Source organism: Aquarana catesbeiana, linkage group LG01, assembly GCF_042186555.1.
Source record: "Aquarana catesbeiana isolate 2022-GZ linkage group LG01, ASM4218655v1, whole genome shotgun sequence".
NCBI classification, from domain to species: domain Eukaryota; kingdom Metazoa; phylum Chordata; class Amphibia; order Anura; family Ranidae; genus Aquarana; species Aquarana catesbeiana.
In genome coordinates, this window is record NC_133324.1 from 730474516 (window position 1) to 730502469 (window position 27954).

The 27954-nt window shown below is 44.7% G+C and overlaps 1 protein-coding gene across 1 annotated transcript in view; it reads left to right on the plus strand.

Annotated features, from left to right (window-relative positions):
- Positions 1–27954, plus strand: part of REELD1 (reeler domain containing 1) — a 97537-nt gene that overhangs the window by 52467 nt on the left and 17116 nt on the right. The window contains exons 3-5 of the mRNA XM_073611051.1: positions 2793–3015; positions 3972–4099; positions 16888–17167. Of these exons, the coding sequence (XP_073467152.1) occupies positions 2793–3015; positions 3972–4099; positions 16888–17167 (631 nt within the window). The remainder of the gene's footprint in view (positions 1–2792; positions 3016–3971; positions 4100–16887; positions 17168–27954) is intronic.

Sequence of the window (27954 nt, forward strand, 5' to 3'; positions counted from 1 at the left end):
TTGGTACACCCTGCACTCAGCGACAGTATGCCAGCAGTGGACATCTTGTTACACCCAGCCCATATAGCTAGGGCTGGGTGTAACAAGATGTCCGCTGCTGCTTTATTGAGGCTGAGTGCAAGGTGTACTAAGATGGGCGTCGTAGAGGCAGCATAGAAAAATAAATCCTCTCGTGCCCATAAGTGCCAGCCATCAATCAGTGCTCATCAGTGACATCTGTTAGTGCCATCCAGCCAGTGCCCATCCAGCCAGTGCCACTGCCAGCCATCAGTCAGTGCCAGCTATCAGTGCGTGCCACCTATCAGTGCCCATCAGTGTGTGCCACCTATCAGTGCCCATCAGTGCGTGCCACCTATCAGTGCGTGTTACCTATCAGTGCTGCATAATCAGTGCCACCTATTAGTGCTCATCAGTCAGCGCCATCTATCAGTGCCATACATCAGTGCATGCCACCTATCAGTGCCCAGCCATCAGTGTGTGCCACCTATCAGTGCTCATTAGTGCTGCATAATCAGTGCCACCTATCAGTGCTCATCCCTCGGGTGCCAGCCAGTCAGTGCCACACATCAGTGCCCATCTATCAGTGCATGCCACCTATCAGTGCCCATAAGTCAGTGCCACCTATCAGTGCTGCTTAATCAGTGCCACCTATCAGTGCTCATCAGTGCTGCATATCAGTGCCACCTAATCCTATCAGTGCCCAACAGTGCTGCATATTAGGGCTTCCTCATCAGTGCTGCCTCATCAGTGCCACCCAATCCTATCAGTGCTGCATATTAGTGCCTCCTCATCAGTGCAGCCTATCAGTGCCCCATCAGTGCAGCCTCATTAGCACATATCAGTGAAGGAGAAAAAGTACTTATTTACAAAATACAAAAAAACTGTCACATGACATTAAAAAAAAGTATCGGTAATCGGTATCGGTGAGTACTTGAAAAAAGTATCGGTACTTGTACTTGCACAAACGCTTCCTAACAATAACTCCCATACTATCCCTCCCATAAATCCTTCCTGTAAGCCCAACTACAACACTAATCCTGACACTAACCTCAACTTTAACACTTACCCTTACTGTAACCCTATCTCTAACACCAACCCTCCATAATATATGCATATGTAGCCAGGTGCTGGACTTCAGAAATATGCAGGAGGAGACATTTCTTTTCCTTTACAATCAGTTTTTTTGCTGATTTTTGTCTTCAGATTTACCAAAACCATGTAGTGCAAGGGTCTGCCTGATTGCATACAAATTGAAACTCCTAAGGTTTGACCTCATATTATATGGTTTTGGTAAATCTGAAGGAAAAAATCAGCAGAAAATCTGATAGTGTGTATGGGGCTTTACTTTCAGTGGTTTTCTGTCGTGTTTTGTACACTCAGCCCAGGGCTTTTTTTCTCAGACAATAGGTGCAGGAACTTCCCCTTCCCGAGTCGACCCTTGTCTCCACCAAAATTTTGTTTGGGTACAGTGTAGCACGACCGCACAATTGTCATTTAAACAGCGACAGCACTGAAAACTGAAAATTGTCTTGGGCAAGAAGGGGGGAAGTGCCCTGTATTGAAGTGGTTAAATAATGTGGTAATTACCGCTAAATCGAACAAATACCGCATTCAGCATTTAACGCAAAATTCTTAGTGAATATATAAGGACTGCCCATCATTTGTCCCCCCCCCCCCCCCTCACAGCTCTACCTCTTAGCCATAGTGGTAGGCCATGCTCTCCGAAAGTGCCAATGACAATTTTGGGAACAAAAAAAACAGACGTAACATCATTGCCAATGTCCTACCACACGCTCCCCTGAATCTGACAATCTGCTAAACTCGGCCCTGTACACTGCCGGAGACAAATGGGGGAGAGAAGGGGGGAGAGAAGGCAAGGGGGTGGAATCAACAGAGAGAACAGCATCTCCCGCACAAGCAGCAGTCCAACACAAGAAAGCCATCCATAACACGAACCCAAACAAAACAACACCAAAATCTATGCCATAACAACACATTAGCATGTGTCTAGTGATTTTTTTTCTCTTTCCGTTCTCTTTTCCCAACCCCCAGGTTTGTCATTACGCAACCAGATATTTGTTTCATGTTTATATAAAAAAATTTGTGTTTTACATATATTGTTTGCACTCTCTTTGGTGGCACACTTAAAGTCCAATTGTATTCCTTTCTCCCATCCCAACATTCTTGTGGAGTTGTGGGTGGGAGTTTTTAGTTTATTTATTAGAACTTTCCAGATTTGTACACTGGAAAAAATGATAGGTGTGTTTGTGTTAATGTATACAGTATATTGCCCCATACACACGGTCGGATTTTCCGACGGAAAATGTGTGATAGGACCTTGTTGTCAGAAATTCCGACCGTGTGTGGGCTCCATCACACATTTTTCATCGGAATTTCCGACACACAAAGTTTGAGAGCAGGATATAAAATTTTCCGACAACAAAATCCGTTGTCGGAAATTCCGATCGTGTGTACACAAATCCGACGCACAAAGTGCCACGCATGCTCAGAATAAATAAAGAGATAAAAGCTATTGGCCACTGCCCCATTTATAGTCCCGACGTACGTGTTTTACGTCACCGCGTTTAGAACGATCGGATTTTCCGACAACTTTGTGTGACCGTGTGTATGCAAGACAAGTTTGAGCCAACATCCGTCGGAAAAAATCCATGGATTTTGTTGTTGGAATGTCCGAACAAAGTCCGACCGTGTGTACGGGGCATAAGTGTGTAGTATGTGTATCTGTTTGCATGTTTGAATGTATACTTACTTTTTTCCTTTTCCTTTGGCAGTAACTGTAAGAAGCACCAGGGATTTTATGGGCTTTTTCCTTCAAGCTCGTAGAGTATTGAATGACCAAGTTGCTGGATCCTTTGTGTTTATTCCACCTGGCTCTAAGCTACTGCGCTGCTTTGAAGATGGAGACACAGTGACCCATTCAGACAAGTCCTTGAAAAGAAATCTGTCTTTTGTGTGGAAGTCACCCGATCAGCCAGTTGGAGACATTAAATTCTTGTGAGTGTTCCTAAAGCACTTTCAGTTTAAGAAATGCTTTTCTGTAGTTTATAGGCATCTAAAAATAATTTAGTACCCAATGAAGAAACTATTTGTTTTTTTTCCTCTCAAAAGTCTGCTTGTAAAACATTATAATGATGTGCTTACCTTATATCATTTTGTTCTAAAAGTGATGATTTTTTTATTTTGTGTGCAGAAATATGTTAGATGGTTTTTCCAATCACACGTTGCAGTGAACCTGTTTTACATATTTAAACTATTTAAAAGAATTAATGTACAACAAACTACATTTTATCTAGAATAAATTATTATTATTACTAGCAAGATTATCTACAGTGCAAAGTGAGGCCATTAGCTGGGCTGACTGTGGGCCAATGTCTATGGCAGCAGGCCAAGGGGGCACCAGAAAACCTCAACATTTACAAATTGTTATTTCTTTTCCCTTATTTTGCTTCCCACTTGTGGGTAAATAAGGCTACAGAATTGTAAGGGAAAGGGGATAATTTCCCTTGTTTGTTTGGTGGTCTCTGGTCTCTCTGTGTGTGCATGACTTGGGGGCAGCATCCAAACCAACTGTGATGGGTAGGTGGTAAAAGGTCTGGCCTAAGTGAGAAAAAGATTGTCCCTCTAAGGGCACCTTTAATCATACATGAAATACTCTTAATAGCAGCAGATTAAAAGTAGGTCTCTTGCTCTGAGAATTGTTTAGCAGGTGAGACATCTGCCATGCTTATATTTCATATGTGTATTTGGCTGTTGACTAAATGTAAGCATTTTTATTTTACCTAGATCTAAATATCAGAAGGTAGGCATAATGTTTGTATCATAGGCACGAAATACACATTCACCGCCCAAGGATACAAATTTTTCTTTTATAAAGTTCTTTTTAAGTCACACAGGTCAGTTGTCTGCAAAAGAACTGAGAGAATTACAATTGTTGTTCCTTTCCTTAACAGTGTATCAGTAGTTCAGTCATACTTTGTTTACTGGGCAAGAATTGAGTCTGCCATTGTGTCTGGTCACATGCTGAGGACGACTTCAGAGATATCAGAAATCTCAGATATGGAAACAACTTCAGTTCTTGGTAAGTTAATGCACCAAGTCAGTAAACATAACTATATCAATATGCAAAAAAATTGAAATTTTATACAGTATATGTGAATTTGATCACTAAAATCCCATATAAACTTTAATTTGCTATTAAAGTTTATAATTTGTTTATAAACTTTAATTTGCTACGGTAATTTAAAAGCCTTTTTTTTAATAATTAAAGGATTATTTTAACTTTATCAAATGCATCTCATGTATTACAGTACGTTAACATGCAGTGCATCATTTTTGTAGAAGAATGCTTACCTTTTATGCTGCTTAGTTCATTGCCCTCCTCCCCTTGCCATCCTGCAAATGGCAGAAGGTATTGAGCGCTGGATGCATGCCCTGGAAACTAACGAACAAGCACTTAGGTCCGTTCCCTACCCACATATTCAACCCAACCCATGCTAAAATACATATGGCGGAAGTCACACACAAGAAAAACGTCAGCCCTGCAATGGCAGTCGGAATTACATTCCCTTCAACAGGAGTTAGCTACACTACTAGACACTAAAATTAAGGCATGTTTGTGCCATCTGGTGCATAAATTCTATGAATTTGGTAACAAGTGTGGGAAGCCGCTGGCAAGAGCCCTCAAACGCCAACGTGCCACAGGATGTACATTAACTCACTTCCACAATGGGTGTATCAGTGGTCCACTCTTTGAAAATAGCTAACATGTTTAGGGAATACTATGCTCAGCTGTACCATCTCCCTGCTACCTTGCACGGCCCAACAGGTTGACCGCATTCTCCAAAATCTCACAGAGGCCCAGTTCCCACAGTTGGAGGCCTTAGTTGGCAAACAGCTAGCTGGATAGCCCCATTTCCGTATCGGAGATTCACACGGTGGTGAAAGACCTCCCCAATGGAAAAACCCCCGGCCCAGATGGTTACACTAATGCCTACTATAAGAAATACTCTGAGGTGCTCTCCAGTCCCATGTGTACCTATTTCACAGCCTTGGCCTCCGGTACGGCAATGCCCTCTGAAGCACTTATGGTGCACATCACAGTACTTCCAAAAGAGGGGAAAGACCATACCTTACCCGGAAACTATAGGCCTATATCGCTTTTAAACACTGACATTAAGATTTTGGCCAAAATATTGGCCAACAGACTTAAGTCGATCCTCCAGACGGTGATTCACCCTGACCAGATGGGATTTATTATGGGCAGAGAGGCTAGAGATAATTCTAATAGGGCTCTCCAACTGATACACTGGGTTGAATCACAGGAGATGACACACCCCTGTCTCTTGCTTTCCACTGATGCCGAGAAGGCATTTGACAGGGTGGACTGGACTTTCATGAGAACGTTTCTGACCAGGCTTGGACTGGGCCCCAACATGCTGGCTTGGATATCCTCCCTGTACAGTTCTCCGACAGCTAGCGTGAAGGTGAATGGATTATTGTCCAACGCATCCCCGATTAGCAATGGGACACGCCAGGGATGCCCACTATCCCCTCTCATCTTTGCGCTAACCCTCGAACCATTGCTTAATAGGATTCGCCTCAATAATGATATCAAAGGCTTCAAGGTGGGTCCGACAGAACACAAGATATTCGCTTACGCGGATGATGTTTTGTTCTATGTCTCTGACCCCCTGACATCGTTGCCTAACATTACGGCAGAGTTGAAAGAATTTAACCTGCTGTCCAATTTTAAAATAAATTACAACAAGTCAGAGATCCTATCATTGAATGTCCCCTCGGATCGGCGTACACAGCTGCAATCTGCCTTCTCATTTACATAGTGTCCTACCGCCTTGAAGTACTCGGGGGTCTATTTGCCCACGAGCTGCTCTCTGCTGTATGAGTGTAACTATGCACCATTACTCTCCACTATTAGAATGGACTTGAAAAGATGGGACAAGGTTGCATTTTCTTGGATGGGCCGAGTCAGTGTTTTTAAAATGAATGTGCTGCCTCGTATATTGTTTTTCCTGCAGATGGTGCCAATCACTTTACCCAGGACTTTCTTCTTAACCCTCAATAGCATGTTTTTGAGGCTGTAGCTTTACAGCGCATTATGGACTGGTACCATAGTGTCCCTTACAAACTCTGGGTACCCCTGGACAAACTCTTGGCATGTCGTAACCTATCACATGCCCCATGGGTCCCCCGGGAACATAGGGGTCTCTCGGTGCTGGTCTCTCCACTGGCCGCCCACGCTCTGGCGACCTGGGACGCCCTGAACGGGGGGGAGGCTCGCTCAGCTGACTTCCCCTTTAGCACCCCTAAGCGGCTTCCCCTGGTTTACTCCGGGGGAACACCCTTCCTTCTTTCGCACCTGGACGGCTGATGGAGAGTCCAGATGTGGCAGATTTGTCCAAGACCAAGGCCTACTAATACTGGCCACACTGAGGGAACAGTATGGCCCCTTCCTAATGGATGAGTGGTGCTATAAACAGCTCCAGCACTTTATCACTAGCCTACCCCAGGGAGTCCAGTCACCTACCCTGGCCTCGCCATTCGAAAGACTATGTATGTCAACATCAGCTATCCCCCATGCCATTTCAGTGTTGTATGACTTATTGCAGGCCTTGCATACTGAGGGGAAGCCGGGGTTCATTGTGGAGTGGGAGGGGGACCTTCAGCACATCTTTACCGAGCCTCAAGCGGACCATGTGTATAGACTTACACATTCGAGCACAGTAGATACGAAAATGCAGGAGAATAGTTATAAGGTTCTGACCAGGTGGTATAGTGTACCCTCCAAGCTTACCCAAACACACCCCTCCCTATCAGACGTATGCTGGAGAGAATGTGGCCTCAGAGGCTCATTCCTTCTCATCTGGTGGGAATGCCCCATGCTACGACCCTTCTGGTTGGATATCCATGCTCAGATCAAGATTATTCTGGACTTGGAGCTCCCAGATTCCCCGTTGGAATCCTTGCTGCACTTCCCCACCACTCCTCTTAGCCAATACCGCAAATCCATATTGCCCCATCTGCTTAATGCAGCCCGGCGGCTAATTCCAATCCACTGGAAGACACCTCGAGTACCTACTCACACCGAATGGATGACTTTAGTCAATAATATTATGGCTGCTGAGGAGTGGATGGCACGGTATAAGGATAGATGTGAGAAGTTCTATCCCAAGTGGGCCACTTGGTAAACTACGCAAATTCAGCTCGGAAGCCTGCCCCAGGGCCCTCAGCGGCGGCGGCCCCCTCTGTTTGATGGGGTCGGGTCAGGGGGAGCTCGGGGCACTGAGGGTCTGAGGTGTGGAGGGGGCTGAACCTTGGAGGGACTGCCACAGTTTACATCAGCTCAGTATACCAGCAGGTGTTTTTTTTTTTCTTCTTTAATTCAATTTAATTTCCCTTACTCTATTTCTTTTGTGTATATGGGCCTGATGCCTAGAAGTGCGGTCTGATTCTTAGCTCTGATTGGAGGCTTACACCCTCCGCAGAGCTGTGCCAGACAGGGATGATAGGGGAAACCCACTGCTGTTTGAATTCATATCACGGTTGTAATATGGGACAATCCCCGAAATGTGTACACCCCTAAGTAACTTCCTTGCTGACTACATGCACCCAGTGAGTGACCCTTCATGTCATATACTGTTTCTTCTACCTATGTTCTTTGTTAAATGTCTACTTGTCTGCTGTTTGAAAATTTTCAAAAAGAAAGATTACATAAAAAAAAACAAAGAAACAGGGGTTTAGTTAGCACGCATTTGCAAACGCATGCATAAGCTGCAAGGCCTCTTCACGGCACCCTGTGTATGCTTGCAATCCTAAGGCTACTGAATTTATAAGTGTCTCCACAATGGAAACACATGCATTAAATGGATAGTTGAGGAACAGGTGGGCCTGGAGGCAGCCCAATCCCCCTTAAAGGAACAGGAGCACACTGGACACCCAGCAAGAGCACAGTGGCAGCAAAGGTGTACAGTGTGTCCCCGGACCATACGTTTGTTACTAGAGACAGAATAACAACAAAAATATCCACAAAAAAAAAAAAACACATTTCAAAAAAAGTTATAAATTGATTTGCATTTTAATAAATTAAATAAGTATTTGACCCCTTCTCAAAACATGACTTAGTACTTGATGGCAAAACCCTTGTTGGCAATCACAGATGTCAGATGTTTCTTGCAGTGGGCCACCAGGTTTGCACACATCTCAGGAGGGATTTTGTCCCACTCCTCTTTGCAGCTCCTCTCCAAGTCATTAAGGTTTCAAGACTGACGTTTGGTAACTCGAACCCTCAGCTCCCTCCACATATTTTCTATGGGATTAAGGTCTGGAGACTGGCTAGGCCACTCCAGGACCTTAATGTGCTTGTTCTTGAGCCACTCCTTTGTTACCTTGGCCGTGTGTTTTGGGTCATTGTCATCCACGACCCATCTTCAAAGCCCTGGCTGAGGGAAGGAGGTTCTCACCCAAGATTTGACGATACATGGCCCCATCCATCGTCCCTTTGATGCGGTGAAGTTGTCCTGTTCCCTTAGCAGAAAAAAAGCATAATGTTTCCACCTCCATGTTTGACAGGGGGGATGGTGTTCTTGGGGTCATAGGCGGTATTCCTCCTCCTCCAAACACGGTGAATTGAGTTGATGCCAAAGAGCTTGATTTTAGTCTCATCTGACCACAACACTTTTACCCAGTTCTCCTCTGAATCATTCAGATGTTCATTAGCAAACTTCAGATGGGCCTGTACGTGTGCTTTCTTGAGCAGGGGGACCTTGCAGGATTTCAGTCAATCATGGCCTAGTGTGTTACCAATTATTTTCTTGGTGACTATGGTCCCAGCTGCCTTGAGATCATTGACAAGGAAGGCGCATGCGTGGTGCTCTGTGATGGCAGCTTGATCACAGAGTTCCATTCGCTCCGTGCATCCCGCGCACCCTGCATCGGATATATTGACTCCCGCAAACTCGAACCGGGACCGGAGGACGTGGTAAACATCGGGGCACGTTTTCATGCAAGCGGGGGCAGCGAGGAGAGGCTTGAAAGCTCAGTTTGCAGCACTCCCAGGAGCGGCCGAAATTTCCAAGATGGCAGTGGAACGGCCACCTCACGAGGCTCACACAGGGATCCCAGGTTCCTCTCCCTGGAGGGACACACTGCATAAGGAGGTATGTGGAGGGGCCCCATCACCCACTACAAGCGGAGGCCCACTATCACCAGCCACCACAGTATCCCTCCTGAACCAGACCCTGGATGAAATGCATATGCTTATGTCCCCCTCAGGAGCCCACACTCCCAGGCCTAATATAGCATACCAGGAGACAACCCAGCACACGCCTCAGCCCCAGGACATTACACTTATGTTCGCAAAATTTGCAGAAATGCTGGATAGAGGCTTAGCTCAGACTGCATCCTGGATCACATCTGATATTAAAGTGGATCTCCAAATCCTAGGCTCCCGCATTGAAAACGAAGTTGATGCCACAATCGACTGAGTTAATCAAAACACTGATCGCTTTCAGGAAATGCATAATCAACTAGAGGGGGCCATGGCAAAAATTGATGACCTCAAGAACAGGTCCAGAAGGCTTAATTTTAGGATTAGGGGCCTGCCTGAGTGAGTAACATACGTTCCAGATGCAGTACAGTCTCTGATCAAACACCTCATCCCAGACATCCGGGCCCATAAACTGGAGATTGACCATGCCCATAGAGCCCTGGGACCCCCCGCCAGGACGGCCTGCCACATGACATTGTGATTAAGCCACACTACTATAGTGTCAAGGAAGAGGACATGAGGAAAGCTCGCAACACCTCACAGATCCAGCTGTTGGGACATCAAATACATATTTACGCGGACATCTCGCCATTCACTATCCAGAAAAGGTGGGCGATCAAGCCCCTTCTGACGGTTCTGCAACAAAAGAATATTAAGTATTGGTGGCTTTTCCCTTTCAGTCTGAAATTTGATCTCCACGGCAAATCTTTAGATTCTCCACATTCCAGGAAGGAGAACAACTGATGCAAAAACTGGGCCTCCTCCCAAAGGATCCACCTTCTCCCAAGCAGTCCTCCAACTCCGGCATGACCAAACGTCCACCTCCATCTAGCCCTATCTCCTCCCTCTGGCTAACACCCAGAAATAAGAAAGCTAAAGAAGTACTCCCCCCCCCGATTTAAAGGGGCCCCTCTCCCTCTTTATACAGAATTCTTTTTTTCTGGGTCAGGAACCTCCTAGACCCCTGGCATTTATGCCCAACCGAAACCTATCCCCACATAGTCTGTTTTTAAGGGACTACTACAAATCTGGTCGTTTATGCTATACCCCCTCTCTGAGTTTTTTTTTTTTTTTTGAATATGCCAAGATCACCAGCTGGTCTCCACAGACATCCTGCACGACTTACAGGATTGATCACCCAGATGCCTTCGGTCTGCATCACAGTCAGCACCTACCCCAGAGGAACTTTATCCCAATTAATGGGTCCTTACTTTCTTGCTTTAGGTCAGCTGGCATTGCTCTGGAACTCACAGAGGGAACTATTCTAGATCCTTCCCCCAACACAAGACCGGAGCTGGATCAGGTCCATTAGGCTCACCTCTCCCCCCTCCCCTTTCCCCTCGCCTCTCCCTTAGCACGCAAAGGGATTAATCCTGTTCTCCAAAGCGGACTATACAAAGGACAGACAATACATGGTCCCATGTTCTCTTTTTGTACTTCCCTCTCATTCTACCCATATCCTACTACACCCCCGGTCCCGGTTACTCCTGTTTTTCTAGCTTATAGGGAACATATTTCCTGTATGTTCAAGTTTTTTTTATTGTTACGAGCTGATAGTTAGGGGTGCGGAATCGGAGCGGGTCCAATGCGCCTACTCTGGCCTACTCTCGTACTCGGAGTTGCCAAACGTAGTTATTTTGCTACAGTTTTGCGACAGGGGCTGGACCAGATCAGGAGGGCAATCGACGTAGTTTCGCTCTTAGGTTCAAGATGGGATGGGGGACCCCAACAAAAGGGTTTCCTGCTCTCGCTGGATCTCATGAAGGCGTTTGATTCCGTCTCCTGGTCTTTTCTGGTCCCTACCCTACAAAAATGGGGTTTTGGTGAATTCTTTATGAACATAATAGGGGCTCTCTATTCTACTCCGGAGGCTACAATTAAGATGCAAGGATATCATTCAAACTCCTTCCCAATCCTCCACGGTACAAGACAGGGGTGCCCCTATCCCCATTAATCTTTGCCATGATCATCGAGACCCTGGCCATTTCCATCAGAGATAATCCTGACATACATGGGATACAATGCAGTTCACAAATCCACACATGTGCTTTGTTTGCCGATGACGTCTTACTCTTTATAACATCTCCAATCACCTCCCTTCCTATTATATGCAGGGCGCTGGATGATTTTGGCAAAGTCTCGGGACTCGCGATGAATTATTCAAAATCCTTAGCTCTCAATATTAAACTTCCAGCTCACCAGGTTGCTCAACTTCAAAACAATTTTAAATTCGGGTGGACCGAGACAGCGCTCCCCTATTTAGGGATTAACTTGACCGCCACTATAGACAAACTCTACTCAGCTAATTTCCGGACAATCTTTCACAAACTGGAGGAAGATCTCTTAACTTGGGACAAATTGGGCCTCTCCTGGCTAGGCAGGGTGAACTCTGTGAAAATGACCCTCCTACCCCGCATCCTTTATCTCTTCAGATCATTACCTATCCCCATCCCGAAGGACCATATCCGGAATTTCCAGTCGAAAATCATAAAGTTTATATGGGGTGCCAAAGGGCATAGAATAGCTAAGGAGACTCTCTTCCTCAGCAGGGATCAGGGTGGGGTGGGGGTGCCAAACATACTCTGGTACTATCAAGCAGCATAATTATCCCAACTATCCACTATATATTCTAAATTAGCTCACCCAGATTGGGTGCATATGGAAAGGCAGGCTATCCCCCACTACACGCTAGACTCTTTACTTTGGTGCCCAAACAAGTCCAGACCGGCCATCATCACACCCACCCTTTCTCATTCCTTAACACTTTTGGACTCCCTTAAAAACAATTCACATTTGGTCTCCCACTGGCGCCCTTTAGCCCACATTTTCAGAAATCCCTCGTTCCCACCTGGACAGGACATTAAGGCCTTCCAATGGTGGTTAGATAAGGGACTTTATAGGATTGGTCACTTTGTAAACCCAATGGGTCCTCTTTCCTTTGCCCACTGTACTAGTAAACTAGACATGCTCCCCTATTTAGGGATTAACTTGACCGCCACTATAGACAAACTCTACTTAGCTAATTTCCCAACAATCTTTCACAAACTGGAGGAAGATCTCTTAACTTGGGACAAATTGGGCCTCTCCTGGCTAGGAAGGGTGAACTCTGTGAAAATGACCCTTCTCCCCCGCATCCTTTATCACTTCAGATCATTACCTATCCCCATCCCGAAGGACCATATCCGGAATTTCCAGTTGAAAATCATAAAGTTTATATGGGGTGCCAAAGGGCATAGAATAGCTAAGGAGACTCTCTTCCTCAGCAGGGATCAGGGTGGGGTGGGGGTGCCAAACATACTCTGGTACTATCAAGCAGCACAATTATCCCAGCTATCCACTATATATTCTAAATTGGCTCACCCAGATTGGGTGCATATGGAAAGGCAGGCTATCCCCCACTACACGCTAGAAACAAACAAGTCCAGATCGGCCATCCTCGCACCCACCCTTTCTCATTCCTTAACACTTTGGGACTCCCTTAAAAATAATTCACACTTGGCGCCCTTTAGCCCACATTTTCAGAAATCCCTCGTTCCCACCTGGACAGGACATTAAGGCCTTCCAATGGTGGTTAGATAAGGGACTTTATAGGATTGGTCACTTTGTAAACCCAATGGGTCCTCTTTCCTTTGCCCACTGTACTAGTAAACTAGACATGCCAGGGTCAGAGAGGTTTAGACTCCAACAAATATCCCACGTTATCAGATCTCTAGGGCCCTCCATACACAAACCTCTATCTATCACAGAATATGAACTGTGGTGTGGTCAGGCCATGGAGCAGAGGGGGGGGGGGTTTCGGTGATTTACCAGGCACTTGCTAGGGCTGATTCTAAGACGCTTTTCATGGGAGAATGGGAGAATGAACTCCAAAAACAATGGGCCATTACTGAGTGGCACAGAGCTTCTGTTGCTGCCTCAAAGGGCATCCTCAACATAGCGTTAGTTGAAGCTAACTTAAAAATTTTAATGAGATGGTATATGGTTCCCTCGCGGATAGCTAAAATCTACCTGAATGCATCCCCATTATGCTTTCGTATCTGTGGACATATTGGTTCCATGCTCCATATCTGGTGGGACTGCCCCAAAATCCGGGACTTATGGAACAAAATATTCCGTATTATTAGGAAAATTACGAATACACCTGTCCCTAAAACCCCACAGTACGCTTTATTGAACTTCTCCAACCCTGGGGTACCGAAATTAGCCCAAAACCTTATTAGGTTCATCCTCCTCGGAACTAAATTAACAATAGCCTGAGCTTGGAAACAGCCCACGGTCTCATTTCTGTCAGTTAAAAGAAAGATATCCTGGATTATGGTGCAGGAAAAAATAGTCAGCATCCTACTGGACACAGTAGACAGAAACGACGCCGTTTGGGAACCCTGGGTCAAATACATCTCCGGGGCTCCGGTCCATGCTCCCTCTTCTGATTAAGTCGCGGAGGAGCCATCCTATGTCACTGCAACAACGCCTCTCTCTCTCTCTCTCTCTCTCTCTATTTCCTCCCTATTTTCTTTTCTGTTCTCTCTATCCCTTCATGGCATATGAGTGCTAATTTGGTACAGCATGGTTCTAGATGTGTTTACAGATGCTAAATGCAACAGATCGGTAGACGAACTTCTGGGGATTAACCCCAAACTACGTTATGGTACTCATGAAATGGGTTTTCCCCAAACAAGCAACCATTATTAGTCAGCCAGTAACCAAGCAATGTATGAGTAATCTGCCTCTGGGGGGAGGGACTCTCCTCGGACCCCAACACAGCTGGTTCCCATTAGGGGTGTTGGGACTGAGGGGTTTTCCCCTCCCTCGGATAAAGATAATGATGACGAGTGGCTGCTTCTCTGTATCCAGAGCCATATCTGTTATGACTCTGTTGTACATGTATCTGTACAATACACTATTTATTTTGTGCCAGCTTGACAACTATTTTTGCTGTACCACGATATTGTTACTTTGTTGAAACTTCAATAAAAATCTATTAAAAGAGATCATTGACAAGATTCTCCCATGTAGTTCTGGGCTGATTCTTTACCGTTGTCATGATCATTGAAATTCCACGAGGTAAGATCTTGCATGGAGCCCCAGACCTAGGGAGATTGACAGCTATTTTGTGTTTCTTCCATTTGCGAATAATCGCACCAACTGTTGTCACCCTCTCACCAAGCTGCTTGGCGGTGGTCTTGTAGCCCATTCCAGCCTTATGTAGGTCTACAATCTTGTCCCTGCCATCCTTGGACAGCTCTTTGGTTTTGGCCATGGTGGAGAGATTGGAATCTGATTGATTGCTTCTGTGGACAGGTGTCTTTTATACAGTCAACAAGCTGAGATAAGGAGCACTCCTTGCCTGTATAGAAGACACCTGGGAGCCAGAAATCTTGCTGACTGATAGGAGATGAAATACTTATTTCACTCATGAAAATGCAAATCAATTTAGAACTTTTTTTAAATGCATTTTTCTGGATATTTCTGTTGTTGTTTTGTCTCTCACTATTAAAATAAACCTACCATTAAAATTATAGACTGATCATTTCTTTGTCAGTGGGCAAACGTACAAAATCAGCAAGGGTTCAAATACTTTTTTCCCTCACTGTATGCTGAGGGCACTGCAGTCCTGTCACATGATCAGTTCCCAGCCCCGACAGTAAGGAGGAGGGACAGTTGAAACAGATGCCCCATAGTAAGCCTATGGGGGACATCATCGCCCAGGCTCTGCAGCCATTGTCGGGAATCTCTCCTATTCACTGAAGCCGGCCACTAGAGAGATCTTGTGACCAGACCGGAAGGCCTTCAGAATAGAAAAGGACAGAGATCTTTCTTTTACAGGGTTGTTAGGATAAGCTTAGAATGGGGGTGGGAACAGGTTTAGGTATAGTTAGGATTTGACTGGAATGCTACTTTAAAACTTAATATTGCAAAAACTAAAGAAAGAATTGTAGATTATTGGATTATTATATCAAGAAAGATCAATCATTCACTGGTATTCTGTACTGTGCAAACGTTTTAGGCAGGTGTGGAAAAAATGCTGTAAATTAAGAATGCTGTCAGAAATAGAAGTGTTAATAATTTATTTTTATCACTAAACAAAATGGAAAGTAAATGAACAGAAGAGAAATCCAAAACAAATCAATATTTGGTGTGACCACCCTTTACCTTCAAAACAGCATACATTTTTCAGTTCTTCTAGGTACACATGCTACACAGTTTGTTAAGGAACTCAGCAGGTAGATTGTTCCAAACCTCCTGGAGAACTACTCACAGTCTTTTGTCTCTTTTTTTTGTCTCTTCATGTAAACCCAGACACTATATTGAGATCAGGGCTCTGTGGGGTCCAGACCATCACTTCCAGGATTCCTTGTTCTTCTTTACACTAAAGATAATTCTTAATGACATTGGCTGTATGTTTGGGGTCATTGTCCTGCTGTAGAATACATTTGAAGCCTATCACTCGCCTCCCTGATGGCATGGAAGGATGGATAAGTATCTGCCTGTATTTCTCAGCATTGAGTTCCTTCAACTGTGTGCAAGTGTACCTAGAAGAATTGATGCTGGTTTGAAGCCAAAGGGTGGTCACACCAAATATTCATTTGATTTCGATTTTTTTTCTGTTCACTCACTTTGCATTTTGTAAACTGATAAAAATAAACAAATAAAAAATATATTTTTGAAAGAATTCTTACGTTACAACATTTCTTCGCACCTGCCTAAAACTTTTGCACAGTACTGTATATAGGTGGTGAGGAGGTGGAAAGGGTGGACACTATTGCATTTTTGGGGGTATACTACAAAGGAGTTGTCATGGTCTCAAAATGCTTGTTTACTAGTGGAAAAAAAGGGTAGCAGAGGTTGGTTTTCCTTATGAGATTGAAACAGGCTGAATTGTCCTTAAGGCTTCTGGTTAATTTCTATCATTGCAAAATTGAGAGCATTCTTCTCCACTGTGCTGTAGTCTGATATGCCAGTTGCAGGGTGGAGTGCCTTTCCCATGTGGTGAAAACAGGACAGCAGCTAATAGGTACAGATCTACTGAATTTGAATACAGCATATCAGCTGATTAGAGCAAAATCTATTAGTAGTGATCCAACCCATCTAGGTTACAGTGTGTTTGCTCCATTACCGGCAGGGAAAATACATAGGACACTTAAAATGCACACTAATCGCTTAAAGTATCATTTTTTTCCCTAGAACTGTACTGTTTTTAAAACCACCAGGCACACAGATTTAGGCCTTCTATGTGAATTAATGGTATTTAAACGCTCACTAACTTCAGTGGGGTTGGGATTTGGCATTCAAACTTCAGTAAAGTTTGCCAAACCTACCTCCAACCAAACCCAGGTATTTTCCACTAATCCCTATTCCTGGTCTGTTATATAATATAATAAGTTAATTATATTGTTATTGTTGCCATTGTTTTATTATATGTTGTAAATACTAATTTTAACAAAAAAGGAAACTGAGTTGTATTTGAGTTAAAGAAAACTAAGCAAAAGAACTAAGGCAGTAGGCAAAAGTAAAAAAGGTATATTGTGATCATAATTTATTTTGCCAAAAGGTATTTAATGATATTACCATTCTTCCAACAGAATCAAGAAGTTCTAGCTCATTGCCGTATACAGGGGTGCCATTTTTAATCAGTTCTTCTAAAACCAAGCCACCAGAAACTCTGCTCTACACTTTATCAGAAAAAGGCAAATATACTCCGTCTGATGTCCTCTCTAGTAGTACTGCATCAACATCTGTTGTGGTGTCCACCAAAAAGGTTCCTGCATCTAGAATGGACTCATCCTTTAAGTTTCCTGTGTCAACAGCTCCTCAGACTTTATCATCACAGAAAAGGACATTAAATCACAGCACTGACAGCAGGTGGGGGAGTATACTAAGCTGCAAAGAGCTATACTAATCTACATCACTTTCCCCAAGCTAGGCAAAGAAAGTTGTAGATACATGTCTTATGCTTATTAATGATTAATCACCCAAACATTCTGTATTTAATTCTGTATTTATATATATTTATTTTAGTTTTGGATGTATTGAGACAGAATTTTATACCCTATTAGATCTGGATTTTTCTCCATGAACTTGCCAGGGAGCTCTCCCAATATGACTAATAAGTAGCCAGTCAGTTCTTGGCACACAACAACTTCCCTTCTATGCCATTACCTCAGAAAATATGTGAAGGCAGAGAGTCCTCTCATCACCATAAAAAGTCACCTTATTAGGGACAGGTGTAGATTGCTGTTTAGGAGGCCAGCTGACTTTTGTAGGATTGGGCTGTAGGTTTGCCAAGTGTTGTATGGTACTTTGTATTGAGGCAATAATGCCAGCTACAGTGCATCTGGAAAGTATTCACAGAGTTTCCTTTTCCCACATTTTGTTATGTTAAGGCCTTATTTCAAAATGGATTACATTCATTATTTTCCTAAAAACTCTACAAATAATACCTCATAATGACAATGTGAAAGATGTTTGTTTGAAATCTTTGAAAATGTATTAATAATAAAAAACAAAAAATCACATGTACATAAGTATTCACAGCCTTTGCCATGACACTCAATATTGAGCTCAGGTGCATCCAGTTTCCACTAATCATCCTTGAGATGTTTCTACAACTTGATTGAAGTCCACCTGTGGCAAATTCAGTTGTTTGGAAATGATTTGGAAAGGCACACACCTGTCTATTTAAGGTCCCACAGTTACCAGTGCGTGTCAGAGCACAAACCAAGCCATGAAGTCCATAGAATTGTCTATAGCCCTCCGAGACAGGATTGTATCAAGGCACAGATCTGGGGAAGGGTACAGAAAAATGTCTGCAGCATTGAAGGTCGCAATGAGCACAGTGGCCTCCATCATCCGTAAATTGAAGAAGTTTGGAACCACCAGAACTCTTCCTAGAGCAGGCTGCCCGGCCAAACTGAATGATTTAGGGAGAACTGCCTTACTCAGGGAGGTGACCAAGAAGGCAATGGTCACTCTGACGGAGCTCCAGCGCTTCTAGGTGGAGAAAAGAACCTCCCAGAAGAACAACTATCTCTGCAGCACTTCCCCAAACAACCTGTATAATAGAGTGGCCAGACGAAAACCACTCCTCAGTAAAACGTACATGACAGCCCACCTGGAGTTTGCCAAAAGGCACCTGAAGGACTCTCAGACCATGAGAAACAAAATTCTCTAGTCTGATGAAACAAAGATTGAACTCTTTGGCCTGAATGGCAAGCGTCATGTCCAGAGGAAACTAGACATTGCTCATCACCTGGCCAATACCATTCCTACAGTGAAGCATGGTGCTTGCAACATCATGCTGTGGGGATGTTTTTCAGGAGCAGGAACTGGGAGACTAGTCAGGATCGAGGGAAAGGTGATTGCAGCAATGTACAGAGACATCCTTGATGAAAACTTGCTCCAGAGCACTCTGGACCTCAGACTGGGACGAAGGTTCATCTTCCAACAGGACACCGACCCTAAGCACAAAGCCAAGATAACAAAGGCGTGGCTATGGGACAACTCTGTGAATGTCCTTGAGTGGCCCAGCCAGAACCCAAACTTGAACCAGATTGAACATCTCTGGAGAGATCTGAAAATGGCTGTGCACTGACCCTCCCCATCCAACCTGATGGAGCTTGAAAGGTCCTGCAAAGGAATGGGAGAAACTGCCCAAAAATAGGTGTGCCAAGCTTGTAGCATCATACTCAAAAAGACTTGAGGCTGTAATTGGTGCCAAAGGTGCTTCAACAAAGATTGAGCAAAGGTTGTGAATACTTATGTACAGTACATGTGATTTTTTTAGTTTTTTTTTCAGTTTTAATAAATTTGCAAAGATTTCAAAACAAACTTCTTTCACATTGTGATTATGTGGTATTTCTTCTGGTGCAGTGGTGAGCAAGTGATTTTTGATAGTTACATGTTCTTTTTACATTATGTGGTATTGTTTGTAGAATTTTGAGGAAAATAATGAGTTTAATCCATTTTGGAATAAGGCTGTAACATAACAGCCTTATTCCAATGCAATGAATACTTTCCAGATGCACTGTATTGGGTAGGTGATGAGCAGCAGTGGTGTCGCTAGGGGTGGCTATTGAGGCTATAGCCCCGAATCTGGGGCCCATAGCCCCGAGTCTCTTGCCGCAGGGGTCCCTGTCTAACCAGCAGGCCGTGGCCTCTCTGCACCCGGGCCCCGGGTGCAGCGGGTGGGCTGCATGGGAGAGCTGGGCAGGCGGATGACAGAAGCGAGCGGGCGGACGAGCAGAGATGACATCATCTATCCGCCCGCCCCACATCACCGCTCTTCCTCCCTCACAGCGCGGGCCTCTTCAATGACGGAGGTGTGGTGGGGAGCAGCGAGATGACATCATCTCTCACTGCCCGCCCCGCATCACCGCACTCCTGTCCTCACTCAGAACTAAATGGACCAGTGCTGCCAGCCTGTGTCAGGGCTGGGCTCAGCTCTTCCCTCTCAGAGCAGGCTGCTCAGCTGTCAATTGCCAGCTCCAATCTTTTCCACAGTGACTCACCTGATGATGATATCCTGTTCGTTAGTCCTGCTGGTTACTTAACTACCTGGCATCCGCGCTATAGCCGAATGACGGCTACAGCGCGGACCTACATTCCCGGGAGGCCGTCATATGACGTCCTCCCCTGTGCACGCTCCCTGCGCGCGCCCTGCGGGGCGCGCACCGGGCGCGTTGTGATCACCGAGTCACTGAGACTCGGCTGATCACCGATCTGTGTAAGGGGCCGGTCCCGGCCCCTTACCATGTGATCAGCTGTCAGCCAATGACAGCTGATCACATGATGTAAACAAAAGATCGGTAATCGTTTTTTTTTTTTACTCACGCTGACAGCGCGAGTAGAAAAAAAAGCCGATCACCGGATCGGATGTGAGGGACATCGGTCCCCAAGTGGAAGAGGCACATCTGCCTCATCAGTGCCCAATAAAAGTGCCACCTAATAGTGCCCACAGTGCCACCTAATAGTGCCCACAGTGCCACCTAACAGTGCCCACAGTGCCACCTAACAGTGCCCACAAGTGCCACCTATCAATGCCCACCTGTAGTGCCAATCAGTGCCACCTGCCAGTGCTGCCCATCACTGCCACCCATCAGTGCCCATCACTGCCACCCATCAGTGCCCATCACTGCCGCCTATTAGTGCCCATCACTGCCGCCTCATCAGCGTACATCAATGAAGGAGAAAAATTACCCGTTTAAATTTTTTTATAACAAAATATAAAAAAATAAACTTTTTTTAAAAAAAAAAATCAGTTTTTTAAATTTTTTTAATAAAAAGTAAAAACCGCAGAGGTGATCAAATACCACCAAAAGAAAGCTCTATTTGTGGTGAAAAAATGATAAAAATTTCATTTGGGTACAGTGTTGTATGACCGCGCAATTGTCATTCAAAGTGCGTCAGCGCCGAAAGCTGAAAATTGGTCTGGATAGGAGGGGGGTTTAAGTGCCCTGTAAGCAAGTGGTTAAGCTGTTCAGTTCAGTTCCTCTCTGCCTTCGCCTTGGTCAACATATCAAGAGACTCTCTCCTGTGTGCCTGTTAAAGACTTGTTTGGCTGACGTCCATTCTGGTTTCCAGATCCTGCTTGCTGTTCCACTACGCTGATTCTCCGGTTTCCTGATTTCCTGGCCTGTCCTGAAGTACGCCGATCCCTGGCTCCATGATGTCCTGGCTTATCTGACTATCTGTTCCGGTTACCAAACTCTGGCTATGTTTTGACTACGTTTGCTCTATTTACCTTTTACCATTATTATTAATAAACAGTGTGATTTTACTGCACTTCTGTCTCAGTCTGATTCATGGTTTCTGACAGCCTGCCACCAATGCAGCGACAATGCAAATTTGGTGGCACTGGCTGGCATGGCAAGTGACAATCCGCAAATAGTGGCAGGCGATCATCCACATCTGGTGCCAGGCAACGTGGCAAGTGACAATCCACATCTGGTGCCAGGCGACAGTGGCAAGTGACAATCCACATCTGGTGGCAGGTGACGTGACAATCTGCAAATGGTGGCAGGTGACGTGACAAGTGACAATCCACATCAGGTGGCAGGCGATGGTGGCAGGTGACATCCACATTTGGTGGCAGGTGACAATCCACATCTGGTGGCAGGGGACGTAACAATCTGAAAATGGTGGCAGGTGATGTGGCAAGTGACAATCCACATGAGGTGGCAGGCAACAGTGGCAAGTGAAATTACACATCAGGTGGCAGGTGACGGGGGCAAGTAACAAGTTGCACCTGATGACAGGCGACGGTGGCAAGTGACAAGCTGCACCTGGTGACTGGCGATGGTGGAAAGTTACAAGCTGCACCTGGTGATAGGCGACGGTGGCAAGTGACAAGCTGCATCTGGTGGCAGGAGATGTGGCAAGGGCTCCCACTGATTCTGCATTATGGTGAGTTGAACCACTTCATGATATATTACAATGTTCAGTTACCGAAATCTGGCTATGTTTTGACTACGTTTTCTCTATTTGCCTTTATTATTATTAAACAGTGTGATTTTACTGCACTTCTGTCTCAGTCTGATTCATTGTTTCTGACAGCCTGCCACCAATGCAGCGACAATGCAAATTTGGTGGCACTGGCTGGCATGGCAAGTGACAATCCGCAAATAGTGGCAGGCAATCATCCACTTCTGGTGCCAGGCAACATGGCAAGTGACAATCCACATCTGGTGCCAGGCGACAGTGGCAAGTGACAATCCACATCTGGTGGCAGGTGACGTGACAATCTGCAAATGGTGGCAGGTGATGTGGCAAGTGACAATCCACATCAGGTGGCAGGCGACGGTGGCAGGTGACAATCCACATCTGGTGGCAGGTGACAAACCACATCTGGTGGCAGGTGATGTGACAATCTGAAAATGTTGGCAGGTGACGTGGTAAGTGACAATTCACATCAGGTGGCAGGCGACAGTGGCAAGTGACAATCCACATCTGGTGCCAGGCGACAGTGGTGGCAAGTGACAATACACATCAGGTGGCAGGTGACGGGGGCAAGTAACAACTTGCACCTGCTGACAGGCGACAGTGGCAAGTGACAAGCTGCACCTGGTGACAGGCAATGGTGGCAAGTGACAAGCTGAACCTGGTGACAGGCGACGGGTGCAAGTGACAAGCTGCATCTGGTGGCAGGAGATGTGGCAAGGGCTCCCACTGATTCTGCATTATGGTGAGTTGAACCACTTCATTATATATTACAATGTAATAATAGAAATAATGCGCTTCAATCACCCTAATACCATATCAACCATGGTGCCGTGGTGATTGAAGTGCCAACACCAGCCATTACCCATGAAAAATTGCTTACCATCCCCCCCCCCCCAGGCCTGCAAAAAGGTTGGTGATTGCTGCTATGGGCTCTAGCCTCAGATCTTTTGCAGACCTAGCAACGCTCCTGATGAGCAGTATAATTTTGTCACAGGAAGTGCTTTGATACAATCTTTGAGCCACAGACAATATCGGTTTCAGATTGCCATAGATAATTGCTTTTAAAATTTGTCTCAATCAGAGCAATACTTTTTTCCTGACCCCATGAGTTCTTTCATTGCACTACATTCTTGCCTGCAGGATCACTGAAATGAGAAGCTGGATAGGCAGGGTTTGCCTACAGCTTGATGGTAGACAGAGATTGTCAACCTGGGACAGATTCTGTCAGCCTGACTTCAGCTTGACATATTACAGGATCATCACAGGATCATCTGTGCTCCTTTAAGGTTGTGTGCCTCTCGTTCCAGCCTAAATATTGAAGTGGCATTTCAGTCAAGTCATCTTTTAGGTTTGGAAACATTGAAGAAGGGTTAGAGCCGTTGTCATGATATTACAGGCTATACATACCCATACTAAATGTTAGGTCATATGCAGGTGATTATAATACAAAAATGTCCCACCAGTGGCTTTTTAAACAGAACTTTAGTCAGCAATGTAATTTATGCCAAATAGATGACCACCTTTTATAATCCTACCCTGTGATGTACAGTAATTTCCTTTAAAAATATACCAAAAAAGCACTCTTAGTAAGTCTGTAACAAAGTTGTTTGACATGTGCATACACAGCAGAGGGCTTGGTCACAGTATGTGAAATACTCTTTAATTTGCTCTTTATTTTGTCAGGGTGAGAACCCACCAGCAGTGATTGTTTTCTCAATGCCTGTATAGATGTAGGAATGATGCAAGCATCTCCATACTGCATATTATTGGGATTTGCTTGTAAGCGCATTTAGATAGGAAGATGAGCAAGGAAATGATTCCAAGATGGTGCGTGCATTACCATGTAGTGGGCTTCATTGAATAAGCACTATTGGGCAGGTAGCAAAAAGAAATTGCAAATAGGGAATCCTGTAGGACAGCCCCTTGAATAGCTCCTGCACAGCTGAAGCTCCTATTTCTCTGTTCTGATACCAAAATAACTGGACACTTGTCCACAAAGGTAGAACCTCTCCTAGTGTGATGTGTAATTTCCAAAAGGATGTTATCTTGGGCACCCACTTGAAGGGTACTTGGATTCTGGCAGAAACTGTTGCACTGTTATGGAAGCTCATGGCGTTTTCCCATCTTTGTTTTTAGTTTCTGTTTCCCTCTCTTTCCCCCTAGACCACTAGTTTTAGCCTCATAGAGGCTGTTTCTTTACATTTGTGTTTCCTGTTTCTCCTATCTTTTTCTGTCAGTCCTTATGTCACTTCTACATTCCAAAGGCACTTCCTCCCTTCCTTTGGTTCAGTTTGGGAGAGTGTAGGTGGAAGAGGGACATAAGAATACAAAGAGCCCTGGGGGCATTTGTGGCCTATTTAAATCCGGTGGTGACCTCAGCTATTGCTGCTATCTCCCAGGCTTGTTGTCCTCCCACATTCCAGTCATTAGACCAAATATTATGGGGATTGAGTTCAGTTTTCTAAAATCTATCCATTAACAGATACAGATATCTGGCAGATGCACCTTTAAAGTATACATATCCTTAATGAGACTGGCTGAGCATGTCACCTTACAGCAGGATAATATGGCAAATTTCAAGGATGTCATGTACTGACATGCATACACAGACTTGCACACATACATACACATACACAGAATGTATGCAGTGGCAGCAGCCACTTCCATAGTCCTCTTTTTTTAAATTTTTCTAACACCTTTAAAAATGTGGGTGAACAACATTAAAGATGCTTTAAAATGAACATAGATAAGGCAGTCATCAACACACCCCTTGTCAGATATCATAGTTACATAGTAGCGGTAAGGTTGAATAAAGACAATAGTCCATCCAGTTCAACGTGTGTTGGTGTACGTGTGTCAGTGTCGATAAACATTTCCAACATCCCTGTATATTGTGTTCACTAAGATACACATCCATCAGCCATTGCAAGCTGGATAAGGCAGCAGATTCCCATAGTGATCAGGAGCTAAAGTATTGTCTATTGCCATTGTTTTTTTTTTAAGTAAAGCATTTTTCTTCAACAGAACCCATCTATGTTGTTTTGTATGTCATTATTGGTGAAATGGTGGGCACATGGGAAATTCCTATTAAATAATTACCCAATTTTTCCTTTCCTGGTGCCTCACCATGTCAGCTCTGTTACCCACCCTTGGGCTATCTTATTAGAATGTTGGCTGTGCATAAGAATAAGAGCTTTATAGCTATTTAACAGGGCTCTCCATATGCCGCGTACACGCGATCTGACTTCTCGTCGGAAAAAGATATGATGGCTTTTCCGACAGGATTACGCTCAAGTTTGCCTTGCATACACACGGTCACGTAAAAGTTTGCTGATCTTACGACCGTCAAGAATGCGGTGACGTACAACACTACGAGGTGCCGAGAAAATGAAGTTCAATGCTTCCAAGCATGCGTCAAATTTTTCCAAGCATGCGTAGGAATTTTGCACGTCGGAATTGCCACAGACGATCGCATTTTCGGATAGGAACTTTTCCGACCGAAAAAATTGAGAGCATGCTCTCAATCTTTTGCTGGCTGGAATTCCGCCAGCAAAAGACCGATGGAGCATACACACAGTCGCATTTAGTATAGTATATAGTATACTGCAGCACAATATACTAAAAATACATACAGGTATACTGGACAATCACAAAAATATCTAGTGAATATTTATGTAGCAGGGTCCCAGGCCTCCTTCAGTCTAATGAGAACCTCTAGGCCCAGAGATAGCTGACATCCTTCTGTATATGGTGGGTTGTGAGGTATAGTGGATGCAAGGTGGTTAAAGTTATTGGGCCCCAGACACTTCTTGAGTGAAAAAGAGATTTTTATTTATCTTAACAAACTTTTGGGGGAGAGAGGGTTGGGGCCAGGACAGACTCCAAGACTTCAATAGGTGGACAGCCATGCAGGGAAAGGCATCCAGCAAGACGCCACATCTGCATGTGCAGGAATGCTGTCTCCTATAGCAACAGTCTTTAACAGTTCCTAACACAAAGCGTAACAGTTCCTTTCACTTCCGCTACAATCACTTATTGTAGTTCTTCAGCCCACTGAGCTCCCGGTCTCTCACTAAACCAACTGATTCACTGACACTGAATCCCTTGAGCTCCTCCAATATTCACGGTGGTATCTTCCTCAAGCGTCACACCCGCCTCTCTGCTGGGTCCCTAGCTTGGCACTCAAGATACCTCTCAAGCTTCACCCCACTGGCCTGCTTGGTCCCTGACTTGACACACAAGGCTGCTCTGCAAGTGTCACCTCTACTGGCTGAGTCCCTGGCTTGATACCCACTGGCGTTTCCCGATCCCTCACAGTCCCTGGTTGGTAAGAATGCTGCTCCGGTACTTGCTTCAGTTACTCCCTTAGTGGTGACAGCTTCCCTTCTACTTCCGACCACGACAGGTTCACCAGCCGCCAAAACCGGCACTTCTGGTTGGAATGCAATCCCAACCCTGCGCTGCTCTCTTACTTCTGGATAGGCCCTCAGACAGCCTAGCAGCCAGATGTCCCCAGCATAGGCACAAACTCTGGCCTAGCAGCCCGGGCAATATGACACACGTCCACCCAGACAGCCATCCAGGTGGCACAGAACACAGATCACCTGACCTCTCCCAGCAGGTCAATGGATCCAAGAAAACTCCTGCCCATTGGCTGAGACACCCACATACCCATAACCTGACCTTGGGTTGCCCTTCTCATATCTAGTACCACCAAGTACCCGGCCACCTAGTGGTAGAAGAGAAAAGTGCAACAAGGCCAAACTTAGGGAGAAATCAACAGATCTCTAACAATCAGCCAGGATGACAAGTAAATTTGTGAGGAGCAATCCTGCCTAAACTCCAGGGTGCTACATGTAAAATGAACAGACACACCAATAGCAGTTTTGATATAAAGCATAAAACAAAATTTGGACATCAAAATACATAGTTAAGTTTCTTACACATAAAAATGACCATAAACATTACACAAAATAACAAGACTTAAACATACACGCCTATTGCAAATATCCACAAAATAAAATAATACTTCTCCCTGGTAGTTGAATGTCAACAGCTCACACTGGATATGTGGATAAACAGGAACAGGACAATGAGGAGTCCTGACTGCATGCTTGATCTTTCCGCAGCTCCAAAAATATTCTCTTCCCCCATGGTAGGTACTCTATATTTATAGTCCTGTATACCAGAGACCACCCACAGGATGTAACTATACCTCTTGACCACTCACAGGTCATTTTGTAAGTAATGTCAGCAAGCCATGTTTGCCCCCCCCCCCCCCTCCAAACCACATGGTCAATTGAATATGCAGCAGCCATCTTTAAACACACGTCAGTTTGTTCACTAACGAGAGATATTATTACACATGTATGGGAACATTTGTTATGAATCAGTTAAAAATATCCACGACTGATACAATCCAATTGTTGGTCCCATACATAGGCTATAATTACAATGCATACTTTTCCACTTCTCGTAGGGGCCTAGCTTTCCTTATTTTTTTTTTTCCTATACACATCACACACATAACACAAAAGTACAAACTATGCCTACAATATGCACAAGCTGACTATCTTACTAGCAAATAAGCATGTCTTTGCTCAGAGTTCAACTCAAAACGTCTCCAAAGTGCTCCAGCTCCCAGCACATATGTCTTGCCTCTCTGTTTTTTAGAGCAACTCTCCTCTTTGCTTTCCATGCTTGTTCAAAAGTCCTCAGCTCCTTCCCTATATTTCCTGCAAAGAGCTTCCTCTGAAACCAGTCTGACTGGTTCATTTGCATTTCAATAGGGTGAGCCTTAGATCTTTAAAACACATGGTCTTAAAAATCTAACTATACTATACTAACTAAAAAATGAATATACTATAAAATCACCTACTGTAAATATCCATAGCAACCCATTCCACCTCTTATTTTTATAGCATGATATTTGAAAAAAATGTAAAGCTTCCCAATTATCTACACAGAAAGGCATTGATTTCCAGTGGAAAGAATAAACCTGCATCTCTCTCTGTGATGTCTTGGGAACACTGGCCTGCTGTTGTCTTTACAGCATGGCACTCTCTAGCAAAATGCCCCAGTCTATGACAACAAAAACACTTAAAGCGGAGTTCCACCCAAAAGTGGAACCTTCTGTTTGTGAAACTGAGCTTTTGGGGAGGGGGGGGAGCAGGTACCTGAATTTTACAGGTACATGCCTAGGCGACCGGAAG